Source organism: Pistacia vera, unplaced genomic scaffold (assembly GCF_008641045.1).
Source record: "Pistacia vera cultivar Batoury unplaced genomic scaffold, PisVer_v2 Contig107, whole genome shotgun sequence".
Lineage (NCBI taxonomy): Eukaryota > Viridiplantae > Streptophyta > Magnoliopsida > Sapindales > Anacardiaceae > Pistacia > Pistacia vera.
This window is the reverse complement of record NW_022195104.1, coordinates 484,963-497,565: the sequence shown is the minus strand read 5'-3', so window position 1 is coordinate 497,565 and position 12,603 is coordinate 484,963. Positions and strand designations below refer to the sequence as shown.

General features: G+C 36.0%; 1 protein-coding gene across 1 annotated transcript; it reads right to left on the bottom strand.

Moving 5' to 3' along the window:
• Nucleotides 1-1,627: 1,627 nt before the first annotated feature.
• LOC116131358 lies at nt 1,628-6,011 on the bottom strand. Its single transcript, XM_031417021.1, has 9 exons — nt 5,534-6,011; nt 5,166-5,371; nt 4,864-5,061; nt 4,644-4,715; nt 2,632-2,727; nt 2,451-2,530; nt 2,247-2,322; nt 1,935-2,145; nt 1,628-1,845 (listed from the first exon to the last, which is right to left on the bottom strand). Exons 1-9 carry the CDS (start codon nt 6,009-6,011, stop codon nt 1,628-1,630), a joined length of 1,635 nt encoding a protein of 544 aa, XP_031272881.1.
• Between the last annotated feature and the right edge of the window lie 6,592 nt (nt 6,012-12,603).

Below are 12,603 nucleotides of genomic sequence, written 5' to 3'. Positions count from 1 at the left end.
CTTTTCTGTTTTCGAAACAGTTAAAACTTTAGATTCTTCTAAACTGGACTTAGAGGTTGCTAGATTACTTTCTGTATTCCCTTGTTTCTGTTTCTTAAGCCATGCATAACAGTTCTTTTTCAAATGGCCAGCCTTGTTACAGAAGAAACACTTCCGGGTTTCTCCTTTGGCCTTACGGTTTTGTTTTCCCTTTTTCTTATTCCTAGGCCCACATCAGTCTGGACAAAATTACTAATCTGATTAAAATACAAAAAGATTACAACCAGTTCTTCTCTGCACTTTAATCTCTAATTCCCTAGCTTTTAATCTTGAAACTATTAAATCTATGCTTGGGACATTACTAGTATATTGGAGGGCATTTTTTACAACCTGGTAATCTTCAGTTAAAGAATTCAAAAGAATCGTAGCTAAACTAGAGTCTCCAAGTTCTTGATCTGTATCCTTCAACACTTGGGTCAGTTTCAAGAACTCATCAATATTCTCATCAATAGTCCTAGAGCTATCCATTTTATATGCAAATAAAACACCTTTCAAGTAAGCTAGATTAGGAGCAGATTGTAATGCATAAAGAGATTCGAGTTTACCCCATATCGCTGTTGGAGTTTCAAAACCGTTTACCTTTCGTGGGACCGTATCGGAGAGGTTCATGATTATCAGATTGTATGCCTCCTCCTCTAGCTCTGCCTTCTTTTTCAGTTTCTCCTTTGACCATTTGGTCACGTCCTTTTCCAGTGCGATGGCTACCTTGTTATGAGATAACAACGCCTTCATTTTCTTTTTCTAACTATTGAAATCAATTTTCCCATCGAATTGGGTGATTTCGACTCTTGTAGTAGTCATAGTGACGGATTACTGTTTGGATCTAGGATTGACACAGAAACCCTAATCGTGGTTAAGGTTGAATTCAAACTAATTTCACGAAATTGATCGGATATTCTAAGGTTTTCTAAGCCCCAAGCCACTAATTTGACTGATTAAACCAAAACCCCCAATTTGTATAAACCCTAGGTTTCAAGAATCACTCAAATCAGACCGAATAAACCCTAATCTCGCTCTAATACCACTGTTGCACGTGAAACATAAATCAAACCTATTAATCAACACTCACAAATAGAATCACAAGACTTAAACTACCAAGACCACAATCAAGAACACAAGATTTTTACCGTGGTTCGCTTATTCCAATGGAATAAACTACGTCCACGTTGAGCTCCAAGCAAATTGGGACTCACTGCACTATAAGGATCAAAGTATTACAAGTACAACTCAATCACAACCCAAATCGCTCAACTCTTACACTTATACAACAATCACTCGAACCTCCCTGTAATCACAATAAGCTAACCCAAAAACTGAAAGCCTATACCAGAAACACCACTCTGTAATTTCTGCTAACAAGATTCACAAGAACCTAAGCCTGATTACAATGTTCAAGAGAGTAGAAAATAAGAAGACTAAAACTGATGTAAAACGCGAGAGAGAAGGAGAACAAGTTGTTGTGCGCATTCTCAGATCTGGCTACCTTTTATACTTTGACTTAATGAGCTAATAATGTTCGTCAGATCTGAATGGAATCAATGGCTGAGGATTGTCACTTGAGCTAATACCAAAACGACATCGTTTCACTTCAGGCGCAAGACGACACCGTTAAAGATTCACTCAACATTATCGTCAATCGAAGGTAAGAATCCCAAGAAACAATAGGATCAACAGTATGATGTAGCGCAAACTGTCCTGATTTCCAATTAATCGCGCTTGATACATATTGCACAATGTAGAGAGCAGGAACATTCGCTCCCTCTTCATAATATATTGAATCTCCTAATTTGGAGAATGATTCAATTCCTACATGAGCAGAAAGATTAAAATCTATCAACTATCCAGTTCATTAAAAAGGCTAATTATAACACAATAGAAAGCAATGAATTCTACACCTGTTCCATAACAGCACCAGAAAGTGTCAAATTTTGTTCCCCAACCATAATGACTATTGGCCTTGGAAGTTCCAGTGCCTAGGGGAAGTGTACAAATCATAATTCCAGGATCCGTTTCGCGTTGGATGCTAAACACACCATTTGTCAGTGCACGCTCATAATAATCTGCATATGCCACTGATTTTGTCCATTTAAGCAGATAGCGAGACACCTACAGAAAAAAATTCTCATATGAAATTGTAAGATAAATGATCTAGGTATATATTCTGCTCTAAGCACACACAGTGAATGATTGATTGATTAATGGAATACCGTGAGCATGTTATAAGTTGTACATGACTCTTCGTTCTCTGGACTTAGAGTGGTTGCTAGCCGCATTGGATCTTGCCTACTCAGAAAAATAAAGGACAGATATAATTGATAGAAACTCAGAAAAAGTACCTGAAAATTTAGGTGGCAATTGATGTTTAAATAGAAATTTAAACTCAAAATGCCTTTTTTTCTTCTTTTTAGTACCAAAATTCCATGGCTGATGTTCCTCCTGTTGCATAACTGTGAGAAGAATTAACAATGTCCAAGAAGAAAGTCCCTATTGTCTGGCAACACAAATATTAGAAGAAGTTAATTTTTTTTCCAGAACTTTTAATTTAAACTAAAATGATTATATATACATATCACCTAAGAAGTTGAAAATTACCTTGGAAACAGCATCACCAGTGATTTCATATCGCCTTTGCGTTCCAACAACAAGAGCAATATGTGTATTGGCATGGAAACCAGATAGGAAATCATCCTACCAGCATAAGAAATTGGATTACATAAAGAGAAAAGAACAAATTGAAGTACTTGTAAGCTCTTAATTTCCTGCCTACATTAGTTGATTATTATCGAACCAGTCGTCACGGTCACAAAATTAAACATAAATACCGTAGTTAGCGGTAAGCAGGGTCGAATCCATAGAGAACAAGAGTAATGACCTAATGTATATTTGAGTTAACGAAAGAGAAATTGGCAAAATGATTGATTAAAACTAAGAAAACTAATTACTTGCAGGAAATTAAAAGCATTAAATAAATTGCTAACTAAAACACAATATTAAAAGAGTTGTTGCTACGGGTTCGGTTTGACTCAAGACCAACTCTCACAATTCCTCTCCTCGCTCTTCAATTTCCTAAACCTACAAGGCTAGGCAAATCAATAAAATGGCTTCCGGCAATCTAGGTATAATCTATCCTGTCTCCCTGTTGTCTTAGTTACAGATCGATTGGTTAAAGACTACCATCAACTAACCGAAAAACGCTAAACCCTTAAACACCACTATTTGGTACAACGTTAACAAGTACAACCTATCAACCTGTATCATCCATTCAACTAATTACACAACAAATGCATTCCTAGTAGAAATGATATTAAACGCTACTACAACTTGATTGCAATCAATACCGAAGCAATTTAAAGTCATAATCAACATTTAATAATCTCAAACCAACATTCAATTATGTGAAAAGTTATGTATTAATAAACGTTCTCAATGGACATTATCAATTCAACACGTCGAGCATCAGAATAATATTAAAGCATCGCAAACAAAATGAAACGAAAGCAAATATAATCTGAATACAAGAAACTTAACCAATGTCCAACATTCGGGCTCATCCAACTAGTCAAGAGCTGATGAGGAGATCAATAGAGTCAATCTCGATCTCGCCTACACTGTAACAGACAACCGAGAACTCAGCCGCTCATGGTGGTGATGACGGAGGTTGAAACGGTGGAAACGGAGCTGATCATGGCGGAGAGGAGGTAACTGAGAGCTATATGATGTGAAGAAGGGGTGAAAATGACCAACGGACAGCCCGGAATACGAACAGCCGCACTCGCCGGAAAACGTTAATTTTCCGGCGGGTCTTCCGAAAAACAGTGGCGGAAATGGGATCCGAAGGTACCGATGGAAAGCTCTGGTTATGGGGAGTTCAGATCAGGTCCTGGGGAGGTGAGAAGTCGCCAGAAATGAGCAAGATTTGGGCTGGAAGATGAAGAGGCGTGGCGGCAAAGTAGCGGATTCCAGCGGTTTTCGCGATGGCTGAAGCTAGGGAAGTGTAGATCCGGCCGTGGGGAAGGGAGATCCAGTCTTGGGGAGCCGAAACGTCACTGGGAAACGGTGAAATCTGGCCGAGAATGCGAAGCGTCGCAGTGGAAAGATGAAGCGTCGCGGTGGAATGCGTGTTTCACGATGGTGATGACAGGATGATGGTGACCGGAGCAAGGGGAAGCCGAAAGGTCACCGAAAAAGGAGATGAGGGGTCGCCGTAGCTTGATCGGAGAAGGTGAAGAGTTTTGGTGGGCGGCAGCCACCCAATCTGCGACTTGCACTGTAGTTTTATACAAATTTGGCAAATTTTAATTTGTCCCTGCATGATTGAAACCTGACAAAATCAGCCCCTTAAAACATAACATTTTACCCCCTGAACAGCATAAATGAGACAAAATCACCCTTAATCCATAAATCACAACCTAATATCAACTCACACAATTTCCAAATTTATCCCAAATATGCTAAATTAGTAAGAAAAACTCAAAATATGCTTTTTATACATAAATTCATAATTTCTCTTAATTGTCTCAATATAACTTCAATTCAATTACATATGGGATCTTTTTATCAACGAAATAGAGTCACTTTCATGACTCTAACAATTATCAAGTTACCTGCATTGCAAGCGGTCCTAAAAAGCATGGTTTGTCAAAGGGTCGAGCCAATATGAAATGCTTTTTGTCCCTCTTGAGTTCAGTAACATAACAGCCGAGCATCAGAATTGATCAGTAACATAACAGCCGAGCATCAGAATTGATCATTCAACTATATGTATAAACCTCTGCTGAGAGGGCGCAAGAGGTTGATTTTGCATCATTTAATGAAGTTACTTACCGTTATGTTGTACAACCTGTAAAGTACATCGTTCATGCCACCACTTTCTTCATTAAGCGTTTGATAATGCCTTTCCAAACTATATTTTCTTATAGCATTCTGAACACGGTTAGTAAAATACTCCGCCATCCATATTGTCATGTTTAAGGCTGGAGTATTATGAGCATATGTATATTGATCCAACAAGCCGGTCATAATCTGTCAGATTGATCAAGTTTAAAGCAGAATTTTGTCAAATTTTACACAAACAAAATAAATAATTAATTGCTTCTAGTGAAAGAAAGAGAAGTTGTGGCGTTTACCTTGTGCATGGTGTAGTATGGAGCCCAGACTTTAAATTCTAAATTTTCAAGGCGATCAAATTGGTCAGATGGGAAAGCAGAAAGATAACCGGAACCAATTTTTTTCTGACAGTCGGATAGAGCAGACATCAGCGCCGACATTTTTTCTTTGAGAGTTTCATTGTGAGTGCTTGCCCACATTAGTGCTGAAGCACTCAAGTAATGTCCTTCAAATTAATTTTTGAAGAAAGAAAGTCATTTGAAACCATATTGTCAACTAAAATTCGGATAACTAGCTACATTACAATTGAAGCTTAATCAATTTAGAAAAAAAAACACACACAAATCAGATTTTCAGGATGATATGAATGACATTATTAGTCACGTACCTACAAAATGACCTCTGAGATCATTGGTACTATTCTCCCAGCCTCCATATGGAATCCCTGGAGTTGGCAAATCAGCAGTTTTCCTGAAGCTCCAAACCAATCTATCAACCTCCAGCATCAACAAATACTCCAAATTCGTTTCTTGTGCCCTCCAATGCAATGAATTCGGACCCAACCTCACATCATGCAAGGACACTTCCTGGAGAAATCCTGCAGGCAACTTAAACTCAACAGGATTTTTCATCTTCTTGTACATCGATTCCCAGCTACCATCATTTGCTCCAACCGAGGCATTCGTTGGATTCAACTGGTACTGAGATAACATCTCCTGTTTCCAGGTTTCATTTGTTACCAGGCTATCTCTTAGAGCCTGTGAATCAAATCCAGGAAGTATTTTGTTTGTACACTCCTTACCAAAAGCAAAACCCCAGAAGAGAAACACAGGCAATATTATGTGAATGATAAGAACACCTTTCATTTTTTATGTTTGTTTGTTTGATAATTCAAGGATAAAATTCTCAAATATCTATATAATATTTATAGAGAGGAAGTGTTGAGAGACAATGCAGAGGCTGTTAAGATAAGTAAAGAAAATAACCTTCTTGCTGTTAGTCAGTTTCAGAGTACGACTCAAATAATTAAATTGATATGGTCACCCATTTTCTAGTCGGCAAAATTATAGTAAAACATGGACGTTAGTTGGAAATGATAATATTGGCATGGTCATCCTTACAAGAATAGAAAGAGACATATTTTTTCTGTTGTAAGGATGCTGTTAACTCTTAACTGCAACTAAATGAAGAGTGAGAAGGATAAGGTATATCATTAGTAGTTAATAAAAACCCTCTGCCGTTAGTAGTGGTCGTTAGTTTTCACAGTAAGAATTTGAATGACTTTAATGCCCTCACCCTCCCATGCCTAATACCCCACTTCTTACCGTTGTTCCCCTAAAACACGCAACACTCCCCCACAACATCTCAACCATCGCAACCAGCAAGCCGCCCAACGCTACCATAATTCACACCAAAAGGAAAAAAGAAACCTTTCAGCATTTCATCGAATATCTTCCGTGCTTTTTTAAACTCTCCTCTTCCAACTCTGCACCTCCCCGTGATGTGGTGTTGTTGAGGAGACTGGGGGAAACATGGTGGAGAAAGGGGTGCGCATGGCTGTGGATCGCTAGGTGGGTACAAGCAGTTGTGCGCACAACCGAGTAAGTACTAAGTGGTTGTTGGTAGGGCTGCGATTTAACGTTTTGTTATTATTTTCTTAAATTGTAATTTTATTGTTATTAATAACTTTAAAATTTATTACGAAATTACTCTTTTAACCCCGCTCACAAAAACTAACAGAAAAACATAAACGTTCACTTAACGGTAATGATATGTAAAATTTTATAAATTAAAATTCTTAACTAAATGTCATGTAATAATAAAGATAAGATAAATTACAACATATCATTACAATTGCAACGTATAAATAGCAACATTAACTAGCACTAGGATTCTGTTTCCTAATTTCTTGTTAAATTAATTCGTAATTTTGAAATAAACAGTATAAGATTCATCTCTGAAGCTGAGTACTGGTGCCAGAAGAAAATCCCTCTTTGCTCCTTTGTCACAAAGCTGATAGGATGATACTCACTCATGCCTTTTTCCATTACAAAACCAGCTCCTTGGTTAAATCCAGGCTCCCCTTTATTGCAGCTGATCTTCAGGACAGCACCTGCCTTCAGGTTCGCACCACTGTAAATGAAACCAGGGGCGGACCCCTACCCTCAAATTAAAAAAGAAAAATATAATTATTTAATTTTTTTTTTTTAATAATGTTACATTTACAAAGATGTATATATAAAGTAATGTGGCAAAAAATGAATGGAATGGTAAATTTTATTATTCCATTTATTTTTTGCTACCTCACTTTGTATAAAAATATTTATAATATTTATTTGTAAGTATAGTATTAGTCACCTCACTTTGTATAAAAATATTTATAATATTTCTTTGTAAGTATAGTATTATTGATACTTGTTTGTCAAACTTTCAAGACATTGGCCCACTCTATAAATTTTGGGTCTCATTTTTTAAGCCAATATGAAAAATGATGAACTATATATATTTTTTTATTTTTATATATAGTTTAAATGCTTATTCTTTTTTTAAATTCTAGAGCTAGTTATTAGATTCGATATAAAATTCATTCTATTGATAGATTTATGACTTTGATTGTAAAGAATATTAACTAAGAAAACCAAAATAAACTATAATAATAATAATATTAATAAAATCCAATGGAAGGTACACCAATAAAACAATGGAAAAAAAAATAAAAAATATTAATTCTTCTTTTTTTTTTTTTTTTTTTTTGCCACCAAACATGTTATATATATAATTACATATACCATAAAAATTTCTATGCAATGTTTTCGCAATTACTAGTATTTTTTATATTAAAGCAATTTTGTTTAATATATACTATATATAAAAGACCCTTATCATACAATCTAATTTTTTTTCTTTATGCACATCTCATTTAAAAGCTTAGCCAAGAGATTAATTTCTAAATCCCTTGAAAAGAAAAAAAAATTAAGTCTTAAATAATTTATTAATATCAATATCAATGTTATAATTTGTTAGAGGATGTGTGGATCTTTAATCTAGATGGTTGATATTGATTTTAACGGCTGGACTTGAAGTTATACAGCTTGAAGTTTGATTGCTTCTCTAGTGATTTTAATCCATCTCTTTGTAAACATTTATGTATTTTACTTGTGTTAGAGTTATAATTGAGTTCTAAATTTGTGTGAAATATATTTTGGTTTATTGTGATTACTGTAAACTCTTTTGATTATATTGGATTTAAGTTGATCATTAGATTCTCCTGAGTTTTTGCTCTCTTGAAATTGAAGAGGTTTTTCCACTAGAAAGTTTTTGTTTCCTTGTGAATTGGATGTTATTTTCAATATTTGTTCAAGATTTTTCTTTTCATAAATTTATTCAAGCAGGAAAGTATTATATTATTGCATTATTTTCTTTTAGCTTCTTGATATTGTATTATTTCTTTTGCTCAAGGTTTAGTGGTTTTTTTTTTTTAAGTTTTCACTAGTTGGTTGGCAAACAATGACGGAGCTGTAGGCATGGGCGAATCCAGCCCCTTTGAGGTAGATGATTTGAGACTCATGAAATCAGTAGAATTCTTTAATGATGTGAGATCAACCTCAAGTGAGCATGATGGTAAAGTATGATATTCTGAGGTGACAGGCAGATGAGGGTCTAAAGTGTTTGAGTTTGTAGACTGATGTGTGGAAGTGTTTGAGTTTGTAATTGAATTGTGGAGGTGTTTGAGTCTATAGATTGAGGTGTGGAAGTGTTTGGTGATGATGGATTGGTTAAAGGTCTAGGTTGAGATGTGGAATTATAAGGTAATGTAAGATCAATCTCGAGATTATAGGCTGGTAATGAGTGGAAGCTGTAATAACAGGAAGGGAATCAACTGAAGTGTTTAGGTGTGTAGACTGATTTTTGGAAATGTTTGGTGATGATGTATTAACTAAATGGGCAAATTGAAATGTGGAAGTGTATGGTAGGGTAAGATTAACTTCAAGATTACAGGTTGGTAATGATTGGGATGTTGAAATGACAAGAAGGGAGTTAATTGAAGTATTTAAGTATGCAGGTTGGTGTGAGTGTGTGTCTAAAGGTTCTAACTGAGTTGAACTAAGTAGGTAAGGGAGTGTGATGTGCAGTATGTGATTTTGTCAAATAAGCACCAACTGATGCTGTTAAAGAATCAGACTTACCTGAAGAATTAGTTGCGATAGAGGGATCTTTAGAAGGCCTTTGTGGAGACTCAGGAGAAGGTACAGGTTTGAATAGAAAATGTAAAGATGAACTAGATGTAGACTAAGTATGGGATGACTCAAAATTAGATTGAGGAGCAACTTGAGGGTGAAAGGTGTTAAGAGAAAAAGCAAACTCTAGTTCATTGAATTTAACACTAGGTGAAATGACTAGTTTACTGTTAGGTTGTAAACATTTGTAGCCTTTATGAACTAAGCTATACCCAACAAAGACACATTTGGTACTATGAAAACTGAACTTATGGCAATTAAAAACTCTAAGGTAAGGGAAACAAGAGCATCCAAAGGCCCTTAAGCTTTTATAGATAGGAGATACTTTAAACAACATTTGATAAGGTGAGACATTGTTCAAAATAGAGGCAAGCATTATGTTAATTAAATAAACAGTAGTTTCAATTGACAGCCACCAAAACTGAAGAGGCATTAAAGCATGAGGAAGCAAGGTTAGTCTTGTCTCCACTATGTGCCTATACTTTCTTTCGCTTCTACCATTTTGTTGATGGATATGTGAGCGTGAATGTCTAAACTGAATGCCTAAGTTTGTGAGGTATGTATGAAGTGCTATGAATTCCCCTCCTTGATCAGATTGTAAACATTTTAATTTGTAAACAAATTGCCTCTCAACAAGGTGATGAAATTTAATAAAGATGGACTTGACTTCAGCTTCAGTTCTAAGTGGAAACAGCCAAGTGTATCTGCTGTAGTCATCAAGAAATTGTCTGCAATACCTAAAACCTTCAGAAGAAGGTAAAGGGGGAAGACCCTATATGTCACTATGAACTAATTCTAATGGAGCAGTGGCATGAGAAGAGGAAGAAGGGAAATTGACATTGTGAAGTTTGCCAAGTTGGCATGCATCACAGGATAAAGAAGAAGTTTGTGTGTGTGTGACAGATTTTGAGTTAGGTAAGTGGGATAAGGTTTTATATAAGATGATAGAATGGAGATGCCCTAGTCTTCTGTTCTAGGTTATATAATCTTGAGCATTTTTATTAACAGTGAAACATGAAGTTTTAGTACTAGGAAGAGCTAAGGCAGTTTGCACATTAGTTCTACCATTAAGATTATCATTTTTAGGCACATCAAGAAGGTTAGACAAATAGTAGCAGGATGCACATCATAATTTTTAGACACAGCAGAGGTAATATATACATCAATAAAATCATCATTTGTAGGCACATTAATATTTTCTTTATTCATTACAACATTGCATTTTATAGGATTGCAAGTATTTGAAACAGAGGATAGAACATTCGAATCAAGCTTACAATGCTCTTGAGTGAGTTTTGGACTGAAAGCAATAGTGGTATCTAGGACATTCTGATTACAAGTATTATTAGAACAATGAGAAGACAAGCCATTTTTTACTACATTATTACAATGTGAAACAAAATTATTTAGGCTAAAATTTTGACTGTGAGGGCTGTGCAGAACAAACAGGTTTGGTGTAGGGAATATTCAGCTGGTATAGGCCTTCTTTAAGATCCTCTTGCAGGAACATTTCCCTGGTTATTTGATCATTAACAATGCAACAGTCAGCATTAAATTCTACAGTCACATTATTGTCTTTTGTAAACTTTGAAATGCTAAGTAAGTTTTTGGTAATTTTAGGTACATATAATAAGTTTTTGAGATGTAAGCATTTAGAATGAAAATGGTTGGGTAATAGAGTGTTACCAGTATAGGAGGTGTCAAGGTGTTCACCATTGCCCACTTGAAGTTGATTCTGACCCTTGCTGACTTGTAGATGACTCAAATCTGAAGTTACATGATTAGTAGCTCCAGAATCCATGTACCGTATGGGGTTAGTAGGGGTGAAATGTGTAGCAGTGGCTGATTGTGAACTTTGCAGGTTTGGACCATAGTTTGCAGTAGGGGCATAGTTAGTAGTGTTTGTAGCACCATAATTTGCAGTAGGGGCATAATTTGCATTGTTTGATGCTGTTAGAAATGCTTGATTGGTGCTTGTTGGTTGTTGGCTTGGCATACCAAAAACACTAGCAAAAAACAGCAGCATTTTCAGAACCAGGAGATATAGGAGTGCTGCCTAAACATGGAGATACATTTGTGTAGCCAGTAACTCCAAAAGAAGGGCCAAACTGATGGTTGCTTGGAGTCAGGACCAGGAGCAAACTGATGAGTATTGGAATTATGAAACTATTGAGAGTGTGAACAAGGAAAATGAGGACCAGGAGAACCAATGAATTGTGAGGAACCATACTGCAAAGCTCCATTATAACTAGCATTAAACCTCTGATAACATTGCATAGCTAAATGTCATGTCTTGTTATACACTTGATAAATGAGTTTGTTCCTATTAGAGTCGCGACCTCTGCCTCTTCCATATGACACATAACCAGGAGGAGGTCTAGGACTAAACATCTTATTACCAAACTGTTGAAGAGCTTGGTTGTGTGAACCAATTGAATAGGTGTCAAAAGGTGTTGTATAAAACTGATGATAGTGTGGATTACCAAGGGAGTTGAGAGAAGGAACATTACTAGTGAACACGGGTGAGGTTAAGGGCCTATCAATTGTTTGGTTTTGTGGGAAGTTTGAATTGTTTCCTATACTCCCAGACACATTTGTGACAGCTAGATAGCAGAGCTATTATATAGTTCAATGGAGCTAAACTTCTGCAATCTGATTTCATACTTCTAAAGCAGAAACTGTGCTTCTTGAAGTGTGACAGAATCAATTTTTGACTCCAGCCTAGAAGTAAGGGTTACTACTATAGGGTCATATTCTGGTCCTAAACCATCAAGGACATATTGCAGTAAATCCTCATCTGAGATGACTAAGCCACTAGCTAATAGACTCTCACTTATCTGTTTCATTTTCTTAATGTAATCTCCAATGATTAGATTACATTTTTGTGTTGTTTGCAATAAATTCTTAAGGTGTAGAGCACGAGCTTTGGAATCATTGATAAATTCATTCTCTAAAACCCTCCAAATCTCAGTTGAGTATCTACATTTTGACACATCCCCAAACATGCTTTCTGATATAAAAGCCAGTAGCCAACTAACCAAAAATTTATTTGTACATTTCCACATAACATAATCTGGGTTGATTTTATCATATTTAACCCTAACATCTTTTTTTAGTTCACTTAGGTCATCATCAATTGACAATTCTGCAAGAATTAAAGGTGGAGGGCAAGGAATTTTACCAAGTAAATGATGTTTAAGCTCATGGGAGCCGACAGCAA

Coding starts and splice junctions, on each gene's coding strand:
- LOC116131358 (XM_031417021.1), bottom strand. CDS start 6,011: ATGAAAGGTGTTCTTATCATTCACATAATATTGCCTGTGTTTCTCTTC. Junction 5,062..5,165: donor CATACTACACCATGCACAAG/GTAAACGCCACA, acceptor TCAATCTGACAG/ATTATGACCGGCTTGTTGGA. Junction 2,146..2,246: donor CAACTTATAACATGCTCACG/GTATTCCATTAA, acceptor TTTTTTCTGTAG/GTGTCTCGCTATCTGCTTAA.